This window comes from Pseudophryne corroboree, chromosome 2, assembly GCF_028390025.1.
Source record: "Pseudophryne corroboree isolate aPseCor3 chromosome 2, aPseCor3.hap2, whole genome shotgun sequence".
NCBI classification, from domain to species: Eukaryota; Metazoa; Chordata; class Amphibia; order Anura; family Myobatrachidae; genus Pseudophryne; species Pseudophryne corroboree.
The window spans coordinates 67,792,302-67,815,159 of record NC_086445.1 but is presented as its reverse complement, the minus strand read 5'-3'; the positions used below and the strand labels follow the sequence as shown (position 1 = coordinate 67,815,159).

Genomic DNA, 22,858 nt, shown 5'->3' with positions numbered 1-22,858 from the left:
TACCCCTGATGTAGAGTCCATGATAACAGCTGGTGTCTACAGTGGAGCTTCCACCTTACCGGTATATGGTTAGGAAGGTACTGGCAAAGTCTTAAGGACTATGATCTAATGCTCAGAATTTCTGTCACATTGGGTTATATGGCAGATCATACAGTGGAGAATTAACCTAGATTATATCCTAGAACAGTGTTCCCTATACCCGGTCCTCATAGCCAATTCACAGCCTAGACGTTAGGGATATTCCGGCGTCAGCACAGGTTGTTAAATGAAATGGACTTAGGGCCTATTTCAGACCTGATCGCAGCAGCACAAATTGTACTCTACTGGGCAAAACCATGTGCACTGCAGGGGAGGCAGGTGTAACATGTGCAGAGAGAGTTAGATTTGGGTGGGGTGTGTATAAACTGAAATCTAAATTGCAGTGTAAAAACAAAGCAGCCAGTTTTTACCCTGCACAGAAACAATATAACCCACCCAAATCTAACTCTCTCTGCACATGTTACATCTGCCCCACCTGCAGTGCACATGGTTTTGCCCATTATGGAACTTTCTTCTGCTGCGATCAGGTCTGAATTAGGCCCTTAGATAATAAATGCATGGATATCCCTAGTTCCTGTACTGTGACTGGGCCATGAGAAGCTCTAACATTAGACTAGCTTCCTTATTTCTGTCTTGAAAGCCTATAGTTAAGTGCAACAAGATGTTATATTGTCTGGCCAAACAATGACGGCTGTATGGAAAAATACGCAACCCACTGTGAAATAGAAGAGTATTACATGCTACAAAGTTTAGTATTTTTGTGACCACACAAAATAACAAGGCTGGTGTTTCTCCTAATGAGAGGAAGGAAAGGTGTCACCCGATGTCACTGACCCATATATGGAGGTGGGATGGGGTGGGCAGGTGCTGGTTGTATTATGAGCAGAGTAATCTGTAGCTATGGTAAATCTGTTATACAAAGAGCACTGAAGCAGAGAAGCTATAGGTATTGTTTAAACATAGAATATTATCTTAGCCAATCACTGGCTTGCATGGTTACTGTTGAGTCTGCCATGTATTCTATAGTAGAACGTTTCACCATAGCATAGACTATGTAACTGATAAGAACTCGGAGTTTCCCTTCAATAACAGGGTCCAGGCACACTCACTCTGTTCTTTGTGTAGCGGGCTCTTCCAGAAGCAATTCCCAGACGCTGGAAATAAGCCTCAAAGTCACTGCCGGATCCAAGTTTATTTATTCTGCAGCAGGAAGATGTATCAGCCAATGTCAGGACAACGTTGAATGAAGAAGAAGTGTAGATGTAATTAGTAAAAACAGAAAGTGATTAACATATTTAGCTTCATTTCTCTATCGTCCTAGTGGATGCTGGGGTTCCTGAAAGGACCATGGGGAATAGCGGCTCCGCAGGAGACAGGGCACAAAAGTAAAGCTTTCCGATCAGGTGGTGTGCACTGGCTCCTCCCCCTATGACCCTCCTCCAAGCCAGTTAGATTTTTGTGCCCGGCCGAGAAGGGTGCAATTCTAGGTGGCTCTCCTAAAGAGCTGCTTAGAGAAAGTTTAGCTTAGGTTTTTTATTTTACAGTGAGTCCTGCTGGCAACAGGATCACTGCAACGAGGGACAGAGGGGAGAAGAAGTGAACTCACCTGCGTGCAGGATGGATTGGCTTCTTGGCTACTGGACATCAGCTCCAGAGGGACGATCACAGGTACAGCCTGGATGGTCACCGGAGCCGCGCCGCCGGCCCCCTTGCAGATGCTGAAGTAAGAAGAGGTCCAGAATCGGCGGCTGAAGACCCTTGCAGTCTTCTAAAGGTAGCGCACAGCACTGCAGCTGTGCGCCATTTTCCTCTCAGCACACTTCACACGCAGTCACTGAGGGTGCAGGGCGCTGGGGGGGGGCGCCCTGGGAGGCAAATGTAAACCTATATACTGGCTAAAAATACCTCACATATAGCCCCCAGAGGCTATATGGAGATATTTAACCCCTGCCAAACTTCACTAAAGAGCGGGAGACGAGGCCGCCGGAAAAGGGGCGGGGCCTATCTCCTCAGCGCACAGCGCCATTTTCTCTCACAGAAAGGCTGGAGAGAAGGCTCCCAGGCTCTCCCCTGCACTGCACTACAGAAACAGGGTTTAAACAGAGAGGGGGGGCACTAATTGGCGATATAAATATCTATATAAAGATGCTATTAGGGAGAAACACTTATATAAGGTTGTCCCTATATAAAATTATAGCGTTTTTGGTGTGTGCTGGCAAACTCTCCCTCTGTCTCTCCAAAGGGCTAGTGGGTCCTGTCCTCTATCAGAGCATTCCCTGTGTGTGTGCTGTGTGTCGGTACGTGTGTGTCGACATGTAGGAGGACGATGTTGGTGAGGAGGCGGAGCAATTGCCTGTAATGGTGATGTCACTCTCTAGGGAGTCGACACCGGAATGGATGGCTTATTTAGGGAATTACGTGATAATGTCAACACGCTGCAAGGTCGGTTGACGACATGAGACGGCCGACAAACAATTAGTACCGGTCCAGACGTCTCAAAAACACCGTCAGGGGTTTTAAAACGCCCGTTTACTTTAGTCGGTCGACACAGACACAGACAGGGACACTGAATCCAGTGTCGACGGTGAATAAACAAACGTATTCCTTATTAGGGCCACACGTTAAAGGCAATGAAGGAGGTGTTACATATTTCTGATACTACAAGTACCACAAAAGAGGGTATTATGTGGGATGTGAAAAAACTACCATAGTTTTTCCTGAATCAGATAAATTAAATAAAGTGTGTGATGATGCGTGGGTTCCCCCCGATAGAAAATTATGGGCGGTATACCCTTTCCCGCCAGAAGTTAGGGCGCGTTGGGAAACACCCCTTAGGGTGGATAAGGCGCTCACACGCTTATCAAAACAAGTGGCGGTACCGTCTATAGATAGGGCCGTCCTCAAGGACCAGCTGACGGGAGGCTGGAAAATATCATAAAAAGTATATACACACATACTGGTGTTATACTGCAACCAGCGATCGCCTCAGCCTGGATGTGCAGAGCTGGAGTGGCTTGGTCGGATTCCCTGACTAAAAATATTGATACCCTTGACAGGGACAGTATTTTATTGACTATAGAGCATTTAAAGGATGCATTTCTATATATGCGAGATGCACAGAGGGATATTTGCACTCTGGCATCAAGAGTAAGTGCGATGTCCATATCTGCCAGAAGATGTTTATGGACACGACAGTGGTCAGGTGATGCAGATTCCAAACGGCACAAAGGTGTATTGCCGTATAAAGGAAGAGGAGTTATTTGGGGTCGGTCCATCGGACCTGGTGGCCACGGCAACTGCTGGAAAATCCACCGTTTTTACCCTAAGTCACATCTCTGCAGAAAAAGACACCGTCTTTTCAGCCTCAATCCTTTCGTCCCTATAAGATCATATCTGCCCAGGGATAGAGGAAAGGGAAGAAGACTGCAGCAGGCAGCCCATTCCCAGGAACAGAAGCGTTCCACCACTTCTGACAAGTTCTCAGCATGGCGCTGAGACCGTACAGGACCCCTGGATCCTACAAGTAGTATCCCAGGGGTACAGATTGGAATGTCGAGACGTTTCCCTTTCGCAGGCTCCTGAAGTCTGCTTTACCAAGGTCTCCCTCCGACAAGGAGGCAGTATGGGAAAAAATTCACAAGCTGTATCCCAGCAGGTGATAATTAAATTACCCCTCCTACTACAAGAAAGGGGTATTATTCCACACTATATTGTGGTACTGAAGCCAGAAGGCTAGGTGAGACTTATTCTAAAAAATTTTTTTTGAACACTTACAAAGGTTCAAATCAAGATGGAGTCACTCAGAGCAGTGATAACGAACCAGGAAGAAGGGGACTATATAGTGTCCCGGGACATCAGGGATGCTTACCTCTATGTCCCAAATTTGCCCTTCTCACTAAGGGTACCTCAGGTTCGTGGTGCAGAACTGTCACTATCAGTTTCAGACGCTGCCGTTTGGATTGTCCACGGCACCCCAGGTCTTTACCAAGGTAATGGCCGAAATGATGATTCTTCTTCGAAGAAAAGGCGTCTTAATTATCCCTTACTTGGACGATCTCCTGATAAGGGCATAGTCCAGGGAACAGTTGGAGGTCGGAGTAGCACTATCTCGGATACTGCTACAACAGCACGGGTGGATTCTAAATATTCCAAAATCGCAGCTGATCCCGACGACACGTCTGCTGTGCCTAGGGATGATTCTGGACACAGTCCAGAAAAAGGTGTTTCTCCCGGAAGAGAAAGCCAGGGAGTTATCCGAGCTAGTCAGGAACCTCCTAAAAACAGTGCATCATTGCACAAGGGTCCTGGTAAAAATGGTGGCTTCCTACGAAGCAATTCCATTCGGCAGATTTCACGCAAGAACTTTTCAGTGGGATCTGCTGGACAAATGGTCCGGATCGCATCTTCAGATGCATCAGCGGATAACCCTATATCCAAGGACAAGGGTGTCTCTCCTGTGGTGGTTATAGAGTGCTCATCTTCTAGAGGGCCGCAGATTCGGCATTCAGGATTGGATGCTGGTGACCACGGAGCCCAGCCCGAGAGGCTGGGGAGCAGTCACACAAGGAAAAATTTTTCCAGGGAGTGTGATCAAGTCTGGAGACTTTTCTCCACATAAATATACTGGAGCTAAGGGTAAATTTATAATGCTCTAAGCTTAGCAAGACCTCTGCTTCAAGGTCAGCCGGTATTGATCCAGTGGGAAAAACATCACGGCAGTCGCCCACGTAAACAGACAGGGCGACACAAGAAGCAGGAGGGCAATGGCAAAAACTGCAAGGACTTTTCGCTGGGCGGAAAATCATGTGATAGCACTGTCAGCAGTGTTTCATCCCGGGAATGGAAACTGGGAAGCAGACTTCCTCAGCAGGCACGACCTCCACCCGGGAGAGTGGAAACTTCATCGGGAAGTTTTTTCCACATGATTGTAAACCGTTGGGAAATACCAAAGGTGGACATGATGGCGTCCCGTCTGAACAAAAAACGGGACAGGTATTGCGCCAGGTCAAGAGACCCTCAGGCAATAGCTGTGGACGTTCTGGTAACACCGTGGGTGTACCAGTCGGTGTATGTGTTCCCTCCTCTGCTTCTCATACCTAAGGTGCTGAGAATTATAAGACGTAGAGGAGTAAGAACTATACTCATGGCTCCGGATTGGCCAAGAAGGACTTGGTACCCGGAACTTCAAGAGATGCTTACAGAGGTCTTATGGCCTCTGCCGCTAAGAAGGGACTTGCTTCAGCAAGTACCATGTCTGTTCCAAGACTTACCGCAGCTGCGTTTGTCGGCATGGCGGTGGAAAGCCGGATCCTAAGGGAAAAAGGCATTCCGGAAGAGGTCATTCCTACCCTGGTCAAAGCCAGAAAGGAGGTGACCGCACAACATTATCACCACATGTGGCAAAAATATGTTGCGTGGTGTGAGGCCAGGAAGGCCCCACAAAGAAATTTCAACTCGGTCGTTTCCTGCATTTCCTGCAAACAGGAGTGTCTATGGGCCTCAAATTGGGGTCCATTAAGGTTCAAATTTCGGCCCTGTCGATTTTCTTCCAGAAAGAATTGGCTTCAGTTCCTGAAGTCCAGAAGTTTGTCAAGGGAGTATTGCATATACAACCCCCTTTTGTGCCTCCAGTGGCACTGTGGGATCTCAACGTAGTTCTGGGATTCCTCAAATCACATTGGTTTAAAACCAGTCAAATCTGTGGATTTGAAGCATCTCACATGAAAAGTGACCATGCTCTTGGCCCTGGCCTGGACCAGGCGAGTGTCAAATTGGTGGTTTTTTTCTCAAAAAAGCCCATATCTGTTTGTCCATTCGGACAGGGCAGAGCTGCGGACTCGTCCCCAGTTCTCTCCCTAAGGTGGTGTCAGTGTTTCACCTGAACCAGCTTATTGTGGTGCCTTGCACCTACTAGGGACTTGGAGGACTCCAAGTTGCTAGATGTTGTCAGGGCCCTGAAAATATGTTCCAGGACGGCTGGAGTCAGGAAAACTGACTTGCTGTTATCCTGTATGCACCCAACAAACTGGGTGCTCTTGCTTCTAAGCAGACTATTGCTAGTTGGATGTGTAATACAATTCAGCTTGCACATTCTGTGGCAGGCCTGCCACAGCCAAAATATGTAAATGCCCATTCCACAAGGAAGGTGGGCTCATCTTGGGCGGCTGCCCGAGGGGTCTCGGCTTTACAACTTTGCCGAGCAGCTACTTGGTCAGGGGCAAACACGTTTGCTAAATTCTACAAATTTGATACCCTGGCTAAGGAGGACCTGGAGTTCTCTCATTCGGTGCTGCAGAGTCATCCGCACTCTCCCGCCCGTTTGGGAGCTTTGGTATAATCCCCATGGTCCTTTCAGGAACCCCAGCATCCACTAGGACGATAGAGAAAATAAGAATTTACTTACCGATAATTCTATTTCTCGGAGTCCGTAGTGGATGCTGGGCGCCCATCCCAAGTGCGGATTATCTGCAATACTTGTACATAGTTACAAAAATCGGGTTATTATTGTTGTGAGCCATCTTTTCAGAGGCTCCGCTGTTATCATACTGTTAACTGGGTTTAGATCACAAGTTGTACGGTGTGATTGGTGTGGCTGGTATGAGTCTTACCCGGGATTCAAAATTCCTCCCTTATTGTGTACGCTCGTCCGGGCACAGTACCTAACTGGCTTGGAGGAGGGTCATAGGGGGAGGAGCCAGTGCACACCACCTGATCGGAAAGCTTTACTTTTGTGCCCTGTCTCCTGCGGAGCCGCTATTCCCCATGGTCCTTTCAGGAACCCCAGCATCCACTACGGACTCCGAGAAATAGAATTATCGGTAAGTAAATTCTTATTTTTGTAGTCACTACACCTCTTCGTATATACACATGGGCAAACCTGTTTTTACACCAAAGTACATTTCTTTCAATACAATAATAACATAACTGTGAGCTCTTGGGCCACAATCTAGTAACTCACTAGGGACCATTGGCATCACTGGTGACAATACATGTCGACTCCTGGAAAATTGGAAGCTATTGCATTTGGTCCTTTGCATTCTCATGAATATTGGCTTAAAATGTGGAATATAAAGCTCTATGCATTTTTCCCTACTGTTCTGCTTGAGGCAAGACAATTCCAATATCAGGGCGTTAACCAGCCTTCCCATTAGCAGACATGCCACCATTAATAGTGTATCTAGCCATCTGCACAGTTGGTCTCCTAGTGGGGTGCAATTCAGCTTCAGCTGGTGTACAGAATATATTTGCTACATGGGTGAGAGGGTGATAACAAGGAGCAGGCCGTCCACAACGTACACTCCCCGTAAGCGGTATAATGCATATATATGCCACGCCAGTCTGGAGAATGTTGATAATTACAAAGCATAGTAATAAATACCTTGGTAGATCTGGCTTTTGTGTAGATGGGTCTTTTTGAAGCCAACTTTCATACAAGGACAAACTCTCAAAGCCTTCATCCGGACTGGTTATCTGCAAGGGACAAAGCCAGGGGCACAGAGTTATTGGACAACATCCTAGAAAAAGAACTCAAGACTCATGTTAAGGTAAAAAAAAATTTTTTTTTAATTCTATCTTGCAAACTCCTCAGATAATGATCAGAATATACATATTTAGAAATGTTACCCAGTTGTGGTATTCATTGTGTGAGATATTCTGCTCCAGGGAATGCTTCCATCTTATAACATGATTATTATGGTTTACAAGCCTCTGTATGATAATACACTTGCAGATTATTACAATGTAATTTTGGGTGTAGTTTAATAGGTGGATTCAGAAATGGAAAGCATACTCACCTTAGCACCATTTGCTGGACCAGTTTTTTTACCCAATGGTTACAACTCTCCTGTCCAAACTTATGGCTTCACCTCTGTAAAAAGGCTGAGAAGTTGTGGAGGCCCCTCCCCTACAAAGTGTATAGTCATGCAAATAGAACATCCATGGGGAAGGATCGATACCTGCTCTGCCTTCTGAATGACCAGTAGGGGGCAAGAGTGAGGCATACAACTATTCGAGCCCTCCCACCTCAACCAAATAGGAATATTTATTCCCTTTATCATATAAATTTATCAAAATAAATTTGCAGAATATCCCCCGAAAAGTCCTTATCAATCACTTTGCTTATACACATCACATGGATTGGCGCTATCAGAGAACCTGCATGTTTTAATACATTCTGGATATGCATATACACTGCTCAAAAAAATAAAGGGAACACTAAAATAACACATCCTAGATGTGAATGAATGAAATATTCTTATTAAATACTTTGTTCTTTACATAGTTGAATGTGCTGACAACAAAATCACACAAAAATGATCAATGGAAATCAAATTTAATAACCCATGGAGGTCTGGATTTGGAGTCACACTCAAAATTAAAGTGGAAAAACACACTACAGGCTGATCCAACTTTGATGTAATGTCCTTAAAACAAGTCAAAATGAGGCTCAGTAGTGTGTGTGGCCTCCACGTGCCTGTATGACCTTCCTACAACGCCTGGACATGCTCCTGATGAGGTGGCGGATGGTCTCCTGAGGGATCTCCTTCCAGACCTGGACTAAAGCATCCGCCAACTCCTGGACAGTCTGTTGGTGGATGGAGCGAGACATGATGTCCCAGATGTGCTCAATTGGATTCAGGTCTGGGGACAGGCGGGCATCAATGCCTTCGTCTTGCAGGAACTGCTGACACACTCCAGCCACATGAGGTCTAGCATTGTCTTGCATTAGGAGGAACCCAGGGCCAACCGCACCAGCATATGGTCTCACAAGGGGTCTGAGGATCTCATCTCGGTACCTAATGGCAGTCAGGCTACCTCTGGCGAGCACATGAAGGGCTGTGCGGCCCCCCAAGGAAATGCTACCCCACACCATTACTAACCCACTGCCAAACCGGTCATGCTGGAGGATGTTGCAGGCAGCAGAACGTTCTCCTTGGCGTCTCCAGACTCTGTCACGTCTGTCACATGTGCTCAGTGAGAAGTTGCTTTCATCTGTGAAGAGCACAGGGCGCCAGTGGCGATTTTGCCAATCTTGGTGTTCTCTGGCAAATGCCAAACATCCTGCACGGTGTTGGGCTGTAAGCACAACCACCACCTGTGGACGTCGGGCCCTCATACCATCCTCATGGAGTCTGTTTCTGATCGTTTGAGTAGACACATGCACATTTGTGGCTTGCTGGAGGTCATTTTGCAGGGTTCTGGCAGTGCTTCTCCTGTTCCTCCTTGCACAAAGGCGGAGGTAGCGGTCCTGCTGCTGGTTGTTGCCCTCCTACGGCCTCCTCCACATCTCCTGATGTACTGGTCGGTCTCCTGGTAGCGCCTCCATGCTCTGAACACTACGCTGACAGACACAGCAAACCTTCTTGCCACAGCTCGCATTGATGTGCCATCCTGGATGAGCTGCACTACTTGAGCCACTTGTGTGGGTTGTAGACTCTGTCTCATGCTACCACTAGAGTGAAAGCACTGCCAGCTTTCAAAAGTGACCAAAACATCAGCCAGAAAGCATAGGAGCTGAGAAGTGGTCTGTGGTCACCACCTGCAGAACAACTCCTTTATTGGGGGTGTCTTGCTAATTGCCTATAATTCCCACCTGTTGTCTATTCCATTTGCACAACAGCATGTGAAATTGATTGTCAATCAGTGTTGCTTCCTAAGTGGACAGTTTGATTTCACATAAGTGTGATTGACTTGGAGTTACATTGTGTTGTTTAAGTGTTACCTTTGTTTCTCTTACGTCCTAGAGGATGCTGGGGACTCTGTAATGACCATGGGGTATAGACGGGCTCCGCAGGAGACATGGGCACTCTAAGACTTTAGATGGGTGTGAACTGGCTCCTCCCTCTATGCCCCTCCTCCAGACCTCAGTTAGATCCTGTGCCCAGAGGAGACTGGATGCACTACAGGGGAGCTCTACTGAGTTTCTCTGAGAAGACTTTTCTTAGGTTTTTTATTTTCAGGGAGCACTGCTGGCAACAGGCTCCCTGCATCGTGGGACTGAGGGGAGAGAAGCAGACCTACTTAACTGATAGGCTCTGCTTCTTAGGCTACTGGACACCATTAGCTCCAGAGGGTCGGAACACAGGTGTCGTCCTCGCTGTTCGTCCCGGAGCCGCGCCGCTGTCCTCCTCACAGAGCCGGAGGATAGAAGCCGGGTGAGTATAAGAAGACAGAAGACTTCATAGGCTGCAGAAGACTTCAGATCTCCAGTGAGGTACCGCGCAGCGGTCACGCTACGCGCCATTGCTCCCACACACACACAAGGCACAGCAAGGGTGCAGGGCGCAGGGGGGCGCCCTGGGCAGCAATAAATACCTCAAATACAGCTGGCACAGGTCTCAGATACTGCAGAGGCAGTATATTTTAAAAAAAAAACGCCAGTATAAAGAAATTGAGCGGGACCAAAGCCCGCCGTCGAGGGGGCGGGGCTTGATCCTCCAGCACTAACCAGCGCCATTTTCTCCACAGCAAGCTGCAGAGAAGCTGCTCCCGGACTCTCCCCGGCTGAACCAAGTAATAGAGGGCAAAAACGAGGGGGGGGGGGGGGCACATTTATTTGGCGCAAAAAGGTGTATACATATTTTTATATAAAAAGCGCTGTACAGACTGGGACTTTGTTCCAGTGTCGCTGGGTGTGTGCTGGCATACTTTCTCTCTGTCTCTCCAAAGGGCCTCATTGGGGGGCTGTCCCCATATTTGTATATCCCATTGTGTGTGGGGGTGTCAGTACGTGTGTGTCGGCATGTCTGAAGCGGAAGGCTCGTCTAGGGAAGAGGCAGAGCAGATGATTGTGGTGCCTCCGTCGGCACCGCCGACACCTGATTGGTTGGATATGTGGAATGTTTTAAATGCAAATGTGACTTTATTACATAAAAGATTGGACAAAGCTGAGTCCAGGGAAACAGCAGGGAGTCAATCCATGGCTTTAACTGTGTCACAAGGCCCTTCGGGGTCTCATAAAAGATGTTTGCAATAAAAGATGTTTTGCATATCACTGAGGACCCCTCTGTCCCTGACACGAGGGTCTGCATGTTTAAGGAAAAGAAACCTGAGGTAACGTTTCCCCCATCTCATGAGCTGAACACTTTATTTGAAAAAGCTTGGGAAACTCCAGACAAGAGACTGCAGATTCCCAAGAGAATTATTATGGCGTATCCTTTCCCCTCACAGGACAGGTTACGGTGGGAATCCTCGCCCACGGTGGACAAGGCTTTGACGCGCTTGTCCAAAAAGGTGGCGATACCGTCTCCAGACACGGCAGCCCTCAAGGATCCTGCTGATCGCAGACAGGAAACTACCTTAAAATCAATTGATACGCAAACGGGTGCCCTGCTCAGACCGGCAGTAGCGTCGGCATGGGTGGGTAGCGCAATTGCAGCGTGGGCAGATAACTTGTCATCTGACATTGACACCCTTGATAAAGATAGCATTTTGTTGACCTTGGGTCACATTAAGGACGCAGCGTTATATATGAGAGAGGCTGCGAGAGATATTGGGCTGTTGGGGTCAAGAGCCAATGCCATGGCAGTGTCGGCTAGAAGGTCCCTGTGGACCCGCCAATGGACAGGTGATGCCGATTCAAAGAGACATATGGAGACTTTACCTTACAAAAGGTGAGGTTTTATTTGGGGAGGGCTTCGCGGACCTGGTTTCCACAGCTACCGCGGGTAAGTCTTCTTTTTTGCCTTACGTTCCCCCTCAACAAAAGAAAACACCTCAATATCAGATGCAGTCCTTTTGGTCGCATAAGTTCAGAAAGGGTCGGGGCTCTTCCTTCCTCGCCAGAGGTAGAGGTAGAGGGAAAAGAACGCCTGCTACGACTAGTTCCCAGGAACAAAAGTCCTCCCCGGCTTCTACAAAATCCACCGCATGACGCTGGGGCTTCGCTGAGGGAGTCCGCACCGGTGGGGGCACGTCTTCGACTCTTCAGCCAGGTCTGGGTTCAGTCGGATTTGGATCCTTGGGCGGTTGAAATTGTATCCCAAGGCTACAAACTGGAGTTCGAAGAAGTGCCTCCTCGCAAATTTTTCAAATCTGCTTTGCCAGCTTCTCCCCCAGAGAGGGAAATAGTTTTAGCTGCCATACAAAAGCTGTGTCAACAGCAAGTGATTATCAAGGTTCCCCTAATGCAACAGGGGAAGGGGTATTATTCAACCCTATTTGTGGTCCCGAAGCCGGATGGCTCGGTCAGACCCATTCTGAATCTAAAATCCCTGAACCTGTATTTGAAAAGGTTCAAATTCAAGATGGAATATCTCCGGGCAGTGATCTCCAGCCTGGAAGGGGGGGGATTTTATGGTATCGCTAGACATAAAGGATGCATACCTTTATGTCCCCATTTATCCCCCTCATCAGGCGTACCTGAGATTCGCTGTACAGGATTGTCATTACCAGTTTCAGCAAGATCAAGAGATCAGTTACTGAAAAGCGTGTCTCTCTCCCTGAGAGTACTACAACAACACGGCTGGATTCTAAATCTACCAAAGTCGCAGTTGGTTCCGACAACTCGGCTGTCATTTTTGGGCATGGTTCTGGACATGGAAGAAAAGAGGGTTTTTCTCCCAACGGAAAAGGCCCAGGAACTCCAGAACATGGCCAAGGACCTGCTAAAACCAAAAAGTGTCAGTTTATCAATACACTCAAGTATTGGGAGAGATGGTGGCGGCCTACGAGGCCATTCCATTCGGCAGGTTCCATGCGAGAACTTTTCAGAGGGACCTTCTGGACATGAATCATCCATCAGGGTCACATCTACAAATGCATCAGAGAATAAGCCTGTCCCCCAGGGTCAGGGTATCTCTCCTGTTGTGGCTTCAGAGTGCTCACCTTCTAGAGGGTCGCAGGTTCGGCATTCAAGATTGGGTTCTTGTGACTACGGACGCGAGCCTCCGAGTATGGGGAGCAGTCACACAAGGAAGATATTTTCAGGGAATATGGTCAAGCCAGGAGGCTTGTCTACACATCAATGTGCTGGAATTAAGGGCCATATACAACGGCCTACGACAAGCGGAGAATCTTCTTCGCAATCTACCCGTTCTGATTCAGTCAGACAACGTCACAGCCGTGGCACATGTAAACCGCCAAGGCGGGACAAGGAGCAGAGCAGCAATGGCAGAAGCCTCCAGGATTCTTCGCTGGGCGGAAAATCATGTAAGCGCTCTGTCAGCAGTCTTCATTCCGGGAGTAGACAACTGGGAAGCAGACTTCCTCAGCAGACACGATCTCCATCCAGGGGAGTGGGGACTTCATCAAGAAGTCTTTGCAGAGGTAACAAGTCGTTAGGGACTTCCTCAAATAAACATAATGGCGTCACGCCTCAACAAAAAGCTTCGGACGTATTGTTCCAGGTCGAGGGACCCTCAGGCAGTGGCGGTGGATGCCCTAGTGACACCGTGGGTGTTTCAGTCAGTCTATGTGTTCCCTCCACTTCCAGTCATCTCAAAAATATTGAGAATCATAAGACGAACAAGAGTGCAGACGATGCTCATTGTTCCAGATTGGCTTCGAAGGGCCTGGTATTCAGATCTTCAGGAAATGCTCACAGAAGATCCGTGGCCTCTTCCTCCCAGGGAGGACCTGTTGCAACAGGGGCCCTGTGTGTTCCAAGACTTACCGCGGTTACGTTTGACGGCATGGCGGTTGAACACCAAATCCTAGCTAGGAAAGGTATCGCGGGGGAAGTCATCCCTACTCTAATCAAAGCTAGGAAGGAGGTAACGGTGAAGCATTATCACCGTCTTTGGAGAAAATATGTATCTTGGTGTGAAGCCAAGAATGCTCCTACTGGAGGTTTTCAGCTGGGTCGTTTCGTTTCCTCCACTTTCTACAGACAGGAGTGGATATGGGCCTAAAATTAGGCTCCATTAAGGTGCAGATTTCGGCCTTATCTATATTCTTTCAGAAGGAATTGGCTTCTCTCCCAGAAGTCCAGACTTTTGTAAAAGGAGTGCTGCACATCCAACCTCCTTTTGTGCCCCCAGTGGCACCGTGGGACCTTAACGTGGTGTTACGGTTCCTTAAATCACACTGGTTTCAAACAGTTGAATTAAAATTTCTCACTTGGAAGGTGGTCATGTTGTTGGCCTTGGCATCTGCGAGGCGCGTGTCCGAATTGGCGGCTTTGTCTATCTGATTTTCCATGTCGATCGAGCAGAGTTGAGAACTCGTCCTCAATTTCTACCTAAGGTGGTTTCGTCGTTTCATATGAACCAACCTATTGTGGTGCCTGTGGCTACGGGTGACTTGGAGTATTCAAAGTCCATTGATGTAGTCAGGGCCTTAAAAATTTATGTAGCCAGGACGGCTCGGGTTAGGAAAACAGAGGCACTGTTTGTCCTGTATGCAGCCAACAAGGTTGGCGCTCCTGCTTCTAAGCAGACTATTGCTCGCTGGATCTGTAACACGATTCAGCAGGCTCATTCTGCGGCTTGATTGCCGTTACCAAATTCGGTTAAGGCCCATTCCACTAGGAAGGTGGGCTCTTCTTGGGCGGCTGCCCAAGGCGTCTCAGCATTACAGCTTTGCCGAGCAGCTACTTGGTTGGGTTCAAACACTTGCAAAATTCTACAAGTTTGATACCCTGGCTGATGAGGACCTCATGTTTGCCCAATCGGTGCTGCAGAGTCATCCGCACTCTCCCGCCCGGTCTGGAGCTTTGGTATAATCCCCATGGTCCTTACGGAGTCCCCAGCATCCTCTAGGACGTAAGAGAAAATAAGATTTTAAACCTACCGGTAAATCTTTTTCTCCTAGTCCGTAGAGGATGCTGGGTGCCCGTCCCAGAGCAGACAAATTCTGCACGGCTTGTATATAGTTGTTGCTTACATAAGGGTTATGTTACAGTTGAGATCAGTCTCTGGCTGATGCCGTTTTGTTCATGCTGTTAACTGGTTTAGTATATACCATGTTGTACGGTGTGTATGGTGTGGGCTGGTATGTATCTCGCCCTTAGATTAACAAAAACCCTTTCCTCGTAATGTCCGTCTCCTCTGGGCACAGTTCTTTAACTGAGGTCTGGAGGAGGGGCATAGAGGGAGGAGCCAGTTCACACCCATCTAAAGTCTTAGAATGCCCATGTCTCCTGCGGAGCCCGTCTATACCCCATGGTCCTTACGGAGTCCCCAGCATCCTCTACGGACCAGGAGAAAAAAGATTTACCGGTAGGTTTAAAATCTTTTTTTTTTTTGAGCAGTGTATTTCTTATTAAAGCAATAAGAAATTATAATTACCAAGGCTAATGCCCAAATATTAATAAATACGCTCCTATATACTGCATGCTCCGAATATACTAACATTGGTGTTTCTTAGTAAGGGGGTTAAGATACTCAAGTGTCACACATGTACACAAAATATAAGTGGATAAAAGCAACACTCCCATTTCCTCAGCCAATGTTCTCTAACCTGTTGCTTTCCCTTAGTAGACCCCTAGAAACTGTATGCAGTAATAGTATTATTAGCGCTTCTCTGCAATAATAGGTTCACACAAATAATTGATTTAATTACTTTAATAAGTAAGGAAATGGATTTGTGTCTGAGCAGGAGGACTGCAAAATGCTGCAATCTCTGAGGGAGGATTCTTATTGGTTCCCCAGGTCACACCCCATTCAGTTTCATTTGAAAGGAATCTATGCTTCATCCAAGCAAGTGAACCGGCAGCTGTCACCATTTCATATACAGTTGCAAGAAAAAGTATGTGAACCCTTTGGAATTTCCTGGATTTGTGCATAAATTGGTCATTAAATGTGTTCTGATCTTCATCTAAGTCACAACAATAGACAAACACAGTCTGCTGAAACTAATACCACACAAACAATTACAGTATATGTTCTCATGTTTTTATTGAACACACCATGTAAACATTCTCAGTGCAGGGTGGACAAAGTATGTGAACCCTTGGATTGAATAACTGGTTGACCCTCCTTTGGCAGCAATAACCTCAACCAAACGTTTCCTATAGTTGCATATCAGACTTGCACAACCGTCAGGGGGAATTTTGGACCATTGCTCTTTACAAAACTGTTTCAGTTCAGCAATATTCTTGGGCTGTCTGGTGTGAATCGCTCTCTTGAGGTCATGCCACAGCATCTCAATCGGATTGAGGTGACTCTGACTGGGCGACTCCAGAAGGCGTATTTTCTTCTGTTGAAGCCATTTTGTTGTTGATCTACTTCTGTGCTTTGGGTCGTTGTCCTGTTGCATCACCCATCTTCTGTTGAACTTCAATTGGTGGACAGATGGTCTTAAGTTCTCCTGCAAAATGTCTTGATAAACTTGGGAATTCATTTTTCCGTCGATGATAGCGATCTGTCCAGGCCCTGACGCAGTAAAGCAGCCCCAAACCATGATGCCCCCTCCACCATACTTCACAGTTGGGATGAGGTTTTGATGTTGGTGTGCTGTGCCATCTTTTCTCCATACATAGTGTTGTGTGTTCCTTCCAAACAACTCAACTTTGGTTTCATCTGTCCACAGAATATTTTCAGGTGCTCTTTTGCAAACATTCATGTGCTCTTTTGCAAACTTTAAACGTGCAGCAATTTTTTTTTGGACAGCAGTGGCTTCCTCCTTGGTATCCTCCCATGAACTCCATTCTTGTTCAGTGTTTTACATATGGTAGATTCGTCAGAGATGTTAGCATGTGCCAGAGATTTCTGTAAGTCTTTAGCTGACACTCTAGGATTCTTCTTCACCTCATTGAGCATTCTGCGCTGTGCTCTTGCAGACATCTTTACAAGGACGCCCACTCCTAGGGAGAGTAGCAACAGTGCTGAACTTTCTCCATTTATAGACAATTTGTCTTACCATGGACTGACGAACATCAAGGCTTTTAGAGATACTTTTGTAACCCTTTCCAGCTTTATGCAAGTCAACAATTCTTAATCGTAGGTCTTCTGAGAGCTCTTTTCTGCGAGGCATGGTTCACATCAGGCAATGCTTCTTGAGAATTGCAAACTCAAAACTGGTGTGTTTTTTTATAGGGTAGGGCAGCTTTAACCAACACCTCCAATCTCGTCTCATTGATTGGACTCCAGGTTGGCTGACTCCTGACTCAAATTAGCTCTTGGAGAAGTCATTAGCCTAGGGGTTCACATACTTTGTCCAGCCTGCACTGTGAATGTTTACATGGTGTGTTCAATAAAAACATGAGAACATATAATTGTTTGTGTGGTATTAGTTTCAGCAGACTGTGTTTGTCTTTTGTTGTGACTTAGATGAAGATCAGAACACATTTTATGACCAATTTATGCACAAATCCAGGAAATTACAAAGGGTTCACATACTTTTTCTTGCAACTGTAGATTCAGAGAGAGACCAAATTATCAGTTACTTATATTTTGGTTTTGGGTTTTTTTTTTACTATACACATAATACATAAATAAAGTGATTTATAAACAGGGCATTTTTTATACAGATATACCAGTACTGTACAACATTACATAGCTTTAAACTGTGGCAGTGGAAGCGGAAAAACCTCACTGATGGCTGATTTGGCTTTTAGGCGTGATAAAAAAAAAATACAAAGAGAACAGAGGAGAGATTGTATTATATTCTGAACTCAGCCGCGCACAGTACCGGCACAGAATCCTTTTTATGTGACTTCTTCCAATAAATCAGATGTATGTGGCTGAGTAACCATGACAGCATGGAAGTGTGGAGCGGAAGATAAAACTGAAGCCTCTCAGACATCGCCCCGCTGGACATGTCTTACATGTTAGCCAGAGAATATCTCCAGCAACCAAAGAATCCAATTTCAGATCAGGGCCTGTGATGCTCCAACTGTATAAGCAGGAGCTTAGATGCTGCTAAATCACTGTCCATGTATAGGAAGCAAACTACACAATGATAACTAACCCCTCAGACACCGGTGAGAAATATTGATGTTTTACATTTAAAAAAAATAAAATAAACTTTTTTATTTTAAGTGCAGTATAATGTTTAACAAAACTATTTGTCTATAGTATTTCACCTAACAATTGAATAAATAGTTGTTTTTTTACTGCTGCAGAACATAATCGAATTTACATCATACAGGATACTTTGTCCTGTTAAGGTGGGTACACACTATTAGATATATCTGCAGATCAATTGATCTGCAGATATATCTATCTACGGATCGGGCACAGCCCGATCCGTCGGGGGACTGACGTCATGAACTGGGCGGGCGCTCGCGCCCGCCCAGTTCACCTGTCAATCACCGCCGGCCGCCGCAGCAGCATGTGTACGGGCGGTCGGACGACCGCCCCGTACACACACAGCGACGGGCCAATATATCGTTAGATATATTGGCTGTCGGCTGTGCTGCGCGGCCGACGCGATACGTCTGTGAATGACGGAGTTCACAGACGTATCGCCCGTACACACTGGCCGACGGTCCCGCGATGTATCGGCCGTTCAAGAGAACGGGCGATACATCGACCAGTGTGTACGGGCCTTTACTTTATACAGGATCTGCAGCCTAACCCTCCCCCTCAGTGCCTGAAATCTAACCTCCCCGCAGCCTAACCCTAAACCCCCCTCCCCCAGTGGTGCCTAACCCTTCCTCCCTGCAGCCTAACCGTAACCTCCTCCCCCCCTGCCCACAGCCCCCCCCCCCCCCTCCTTCCGCAGCCAAATCTCCCAGATATACTTACCTTCTTTATCCCAGCTGTCTGTATTCTGGTGTTGGGATGCTGACCTGATCGGGATTCCAGAGTCTGTGTTCTGATGGGTGTCGGGATTCCAGCGTTGGTATTTTGACTACCGGGAACTTTAATGTATACCCTTTAAACTTATTGAATACATGCTGCTTACTATTATAACATATTTAATAAATGGTCCATTTTAATGCACTAATAAACCCTAAGTGTACCCCCAAATAGCAAGTTTGTAGAATTTATTAGAGTCAAAATTCTTGGTAAATGATTCCATCTTTAGACGATCCCCTATTATCTTGCAATGCTATGAAGTAGGAGGAATAGGGAGAATTATAAGAAAATATTCTGGCCCCGCCCCTAACAGCTGTCACCTACATCTTCTCTCTTAATAATCTCTGCAGGAGAAGCCCAATCAGCAACAAATCACATTCTACCTATCATTTAGCAATTTTGCCTGATGGTGCAACAGGTACATTCATGTACCTCATTTGTGCACAGTGATGAGCGGCCACCATCTGACACGTACATTTTTACACACCCAACAGATGCAGGCATCTACGGCCAGCAAATCCATGCAATCGTGTAAAAAAATGGTGCCTATGTATAAAAGTGGGTACATCAGATTACAATTTTGCACTTTTATGTACAGTCACATCCCATCCGTGACACTAAAACGTCAATGTCACAATTGCAAAAAACTTGTGATAACTGTTCTTTTGATCCCTGAATCAAATTTCCAGTTTGCAGCAAGGACGCTTTATGAGAGAACAGGTTGACTGATTTTTCTTGACTGTTATTTCTCTTTTCTCTCAATATGATCAATTACCTAAAAACACAGAAAGCTGCAACTGCTCAATTGAAAGAAAAAAAACCTCACACAATTAGCCAGATGTCACAGCTACTGTAGTTTCAGTTATTTCTTGCCCAAAAAAGATCATCTTCATCAAATAAAACGATAAACTAAAAAAAGTGTTATTTCTTATAGGGGAAATCCTTTTCATGTGAACTAGTAATGCGGCATATTAATGGTGGAATGTCAGTGCCATCTAGAGGGAATATAAATGATCACACCTAAAATATTGTACACCATTGCTTTGTTACTGCAGGGAAAAGTCTGTAGCAGATGCAAAGTTAGAACATGGATCCATTTAACACTTTGTAAAATCCAATCCTGCTGGTGATATTTAATTGTAAATTATCCAACACTGGCTTGATAAGGACATCATTTTCTGAAAATAATAAGATTGATCAAGGTATACACATACGTAGGACTTATGGCCATTAACTAGATTTCTCATACGTCCTAGAGGATGCTGGGGACACTTCAAGAACCATGGGGTATAGACGGGATCCGCAGGAGACATGGGCACTTTAAGACTTTGAAGGGGTATGAACTGGCTCCTCCCTCTATGCCCCTCCTCCAGACTCCAGTTTTAGAATTGTGCCCAGGGAGACTGGTCACACACAGGGGAGCTCTACTGGGTGTCTCTGAAAAGACTTATGTTAGGTTTTTTATTTTCAGGGAGCACTGCTGGCAACAGTCTCCCTGCTTCGTGGGACTTAGGGGAGAGAAGTCAGACCTACTTCTAATGAGTTTAAAGGTTCTGTTTCTTGGCTACAGGACACCATTAGCTCCTGTGGGTTTGGAACACTAGGTACGCCTAGGGGTTCACTCCCAGAGCCCGCCGTCACTCCCCTTGCAGAGCCAGAAGTCAGGTGAGTAGAAGAAGATAGAAGACTTCAGTGACGGCTATCTGAGGTACCGCACAGCGATCGTGCTGCGCGCCATGCTCCCACACACACAGAGGCACTACAGGGTGCAGGGCGCGGGGGGGCGCCCTGGGCAGCATAAAATCCTCATTTTCAGGCTGGCAAAAGTGGAATATAGTGCCTGGGCACAAAATCCGAACCCCCGCCAGTATATTATATTGAGAAAATAGCGGGGCTTAAGCATGTTATTAAGGGGGCGGGGCTTAGCCCTCACAGCTCTCATCAGCGCCATTTTCTCTTCACAGAAGCTGCAGAGATGCTGGTCCTCTCCTCAAAACACTGCTGTACAAGTAACAGAGTGCAAAATGGGGGGGGCGCATAATTTGGTGCAAATATAAAAAAGCGCTACTGGTCTGGGGCTTTATATTAGAGTTTCAGATCTGGGATTGAGCGCTCGGTTGTGAGTTGGCAAACTCCCCCTGTGTTTCTCTGACAGGCTTTACTGTGGGTCTGTCCCCTATTTGCCCAGTGTGTCTGTGGGTGTCGGTACACGTGTGTCGGCATGTCTGAGGCTGAGTGCTCTTCCCAGGAGGAGACTGTGGTAGGGACAAAAACGGCTGTGGGAGTGACCCTGTCGGCACCGCCGACTCCTGATTGGGTAAATATATTGAATGCCTTGAATGCTAATGTGGATCTTATTAATAAGAGATTGGATAAATCTGAATCTCAGAACCAGGCATGGAAGAAATCTGTGGAGGATGTGTTATCACAGGTCCAGACCCCCCTCGGGGTCACATAAACGTTCATTTGCTCATTTGGCAGACACAGATACCGACACGGGCACTGACACTGACTCCAGTGTCGACTATAGTGATGCCAGATTAGACCCAAAATTTGCAAAGAACATTCAGTACATGATTGTGGCAATAAAAGACGTGTTACATATCACTGCGGACCCTGCTGTTCCTGATACTAGGGTCTGTATGTTTAAGGGAAAGAAACCTGAGGTAACGTTTACTCCCTCTCATGAACTGAATGCCCTTTTTGAAAAAATGTGGGAAAATCCTGACAAAAAGTTTTCGATTCCCAAAAGGATTCAGGTGGCATATCCGTTCCCCTCTGGGGATAGAGATAAGTGGGAATCATCCCCCATTGTGGACAAGGCCCTATCACGGTTGTCTAAAAAGGTGGCTTTACCGTCTCCAGACATGGCAGCCCTTAAGGATCCTGCAAATCGTAGATAGGAGAATACGTTAAAATAAGAATTTACTCACCGGTAATTCTATTTCTCGTAGTCCGTAGTGGATGCTGGGACTCCGTAAGGACCATGGGGAATAGCGGCTCCGCTGGAGACTGGGCACAACTAAAAGAAAGCTTTAGACTACTGGTGTGCACTGGCTCCTCCCACTATGACCCTCCTCCAGACTTCAGTTAGGATACTGTGCCCGGAAGAGCTGACACAATAAGGAAGGATTTTGAACCCCGGGTAAGACTCATACCAGCCACACCAATCACACCGTATAACTCGTGATACAATACCCAGTTAACAGTATGATAACTGAGCCTCTCAACAGATGGCTCAACAATAACCCTTTAGTTAAACAATAACTATATACAAGTATTGCAGACAATCCGCACTTGGGATGGGCGCCCAGCATCCACTACTGACTACGAGAAATAGAATTACCGGTGAGTAAATTCTTATTTTCTCTGACGTCCTAAGTGGATGCTGGGACTCCGTAAGGACCATGGGGATTATACCAAAGCTCCCAAACGGGCGGGAGAGTGCGGATGACTCTGCAGCACCGAATGGGCAAACTCTAGGTCCTCCTCAGCCAGGGTGTCAAACTTGTAGAATTTAGCAAATGTGTTTGACCCCGACCAAGTAGCTGCTCGGCAAAGTTGTAGAGCCGAGACCCCTCGGGCAGCCGCCCAAGAAGAGCCCACCTTCCTCGTGGAATGGGCTTTCACTGATTTAGGATGCGGCAGTCCAGCCGCAGAATGTGCAAGCTGAATCGTACTACAGATCCAGCGAGCAATAGTCTGCTTTGAAGCAGGTGCACCCAACTTGTTGGGCGCATACAGGATAAATAGCGAGTCAGTCTTTCTGACTCCAGCTGTCCTGGAAACATAAATTTTCAGGGCCCTGACTACGTCCAACAACTTGGAAGCCTCCAAGTCTTTAGTAGCCGCAGGAACCACGATAGGTTGGTTCAGATGAAAGGCTGATACCACCTTAGGGAGAAATTGGGGACGAGTCCTCAATTCTGCCCTATCCATATGGAAAATCAGATAATGCTTTTACATGACAAAGCCGCCAATTCTGATACACGCCTTGCCGAAGCCAAGGCCAACAACATGACCACTTTCCACGTGAGATACTTCAATTCCACGGTTTTAAGTGGCTCAAACCAATGTGACTTTAGGAAATCCAACACCACGTTGAGATCCCAAGGTGCCACTGGAGGCACAAAAGG

At 46.6% G+C, this 22,858-nt stretch overlaps 1 protein-coding gene across 3 annotated transcripts in view; it reads right to left on the bottom strand.

Annotated features, from left to right (window-relative positions):
- Positions 1 to 22,858, bottom strand: part of LOC134999112 (N-acetylated-alpha-linked acidic dipeptidase 2-like) — a 197,427-nt gene that overhangs the window by 25,072 nt on the left and 149,497 nt on the right. For all 3 annotated transcript variants that reach the window (XM_063951405.1, XM_063951406.1, XM_063951407.1), the window contains 2 exons: positions 7,418 to 7,509; positions 1,149 to 1,239 (listed from right to left, as the gene is read on the bottom strand). In XM_063951405.1, coding sequence (XP_063807475.1) covers positions 1,149 to 1,239; positions 7,418 to 7,509 — 183 coding nt within the window. The remainder of the gene's footprint in view (positions 1 to 1,148; positions 1,240 to 7,417; positions 7,510 to 22,858) is intronic.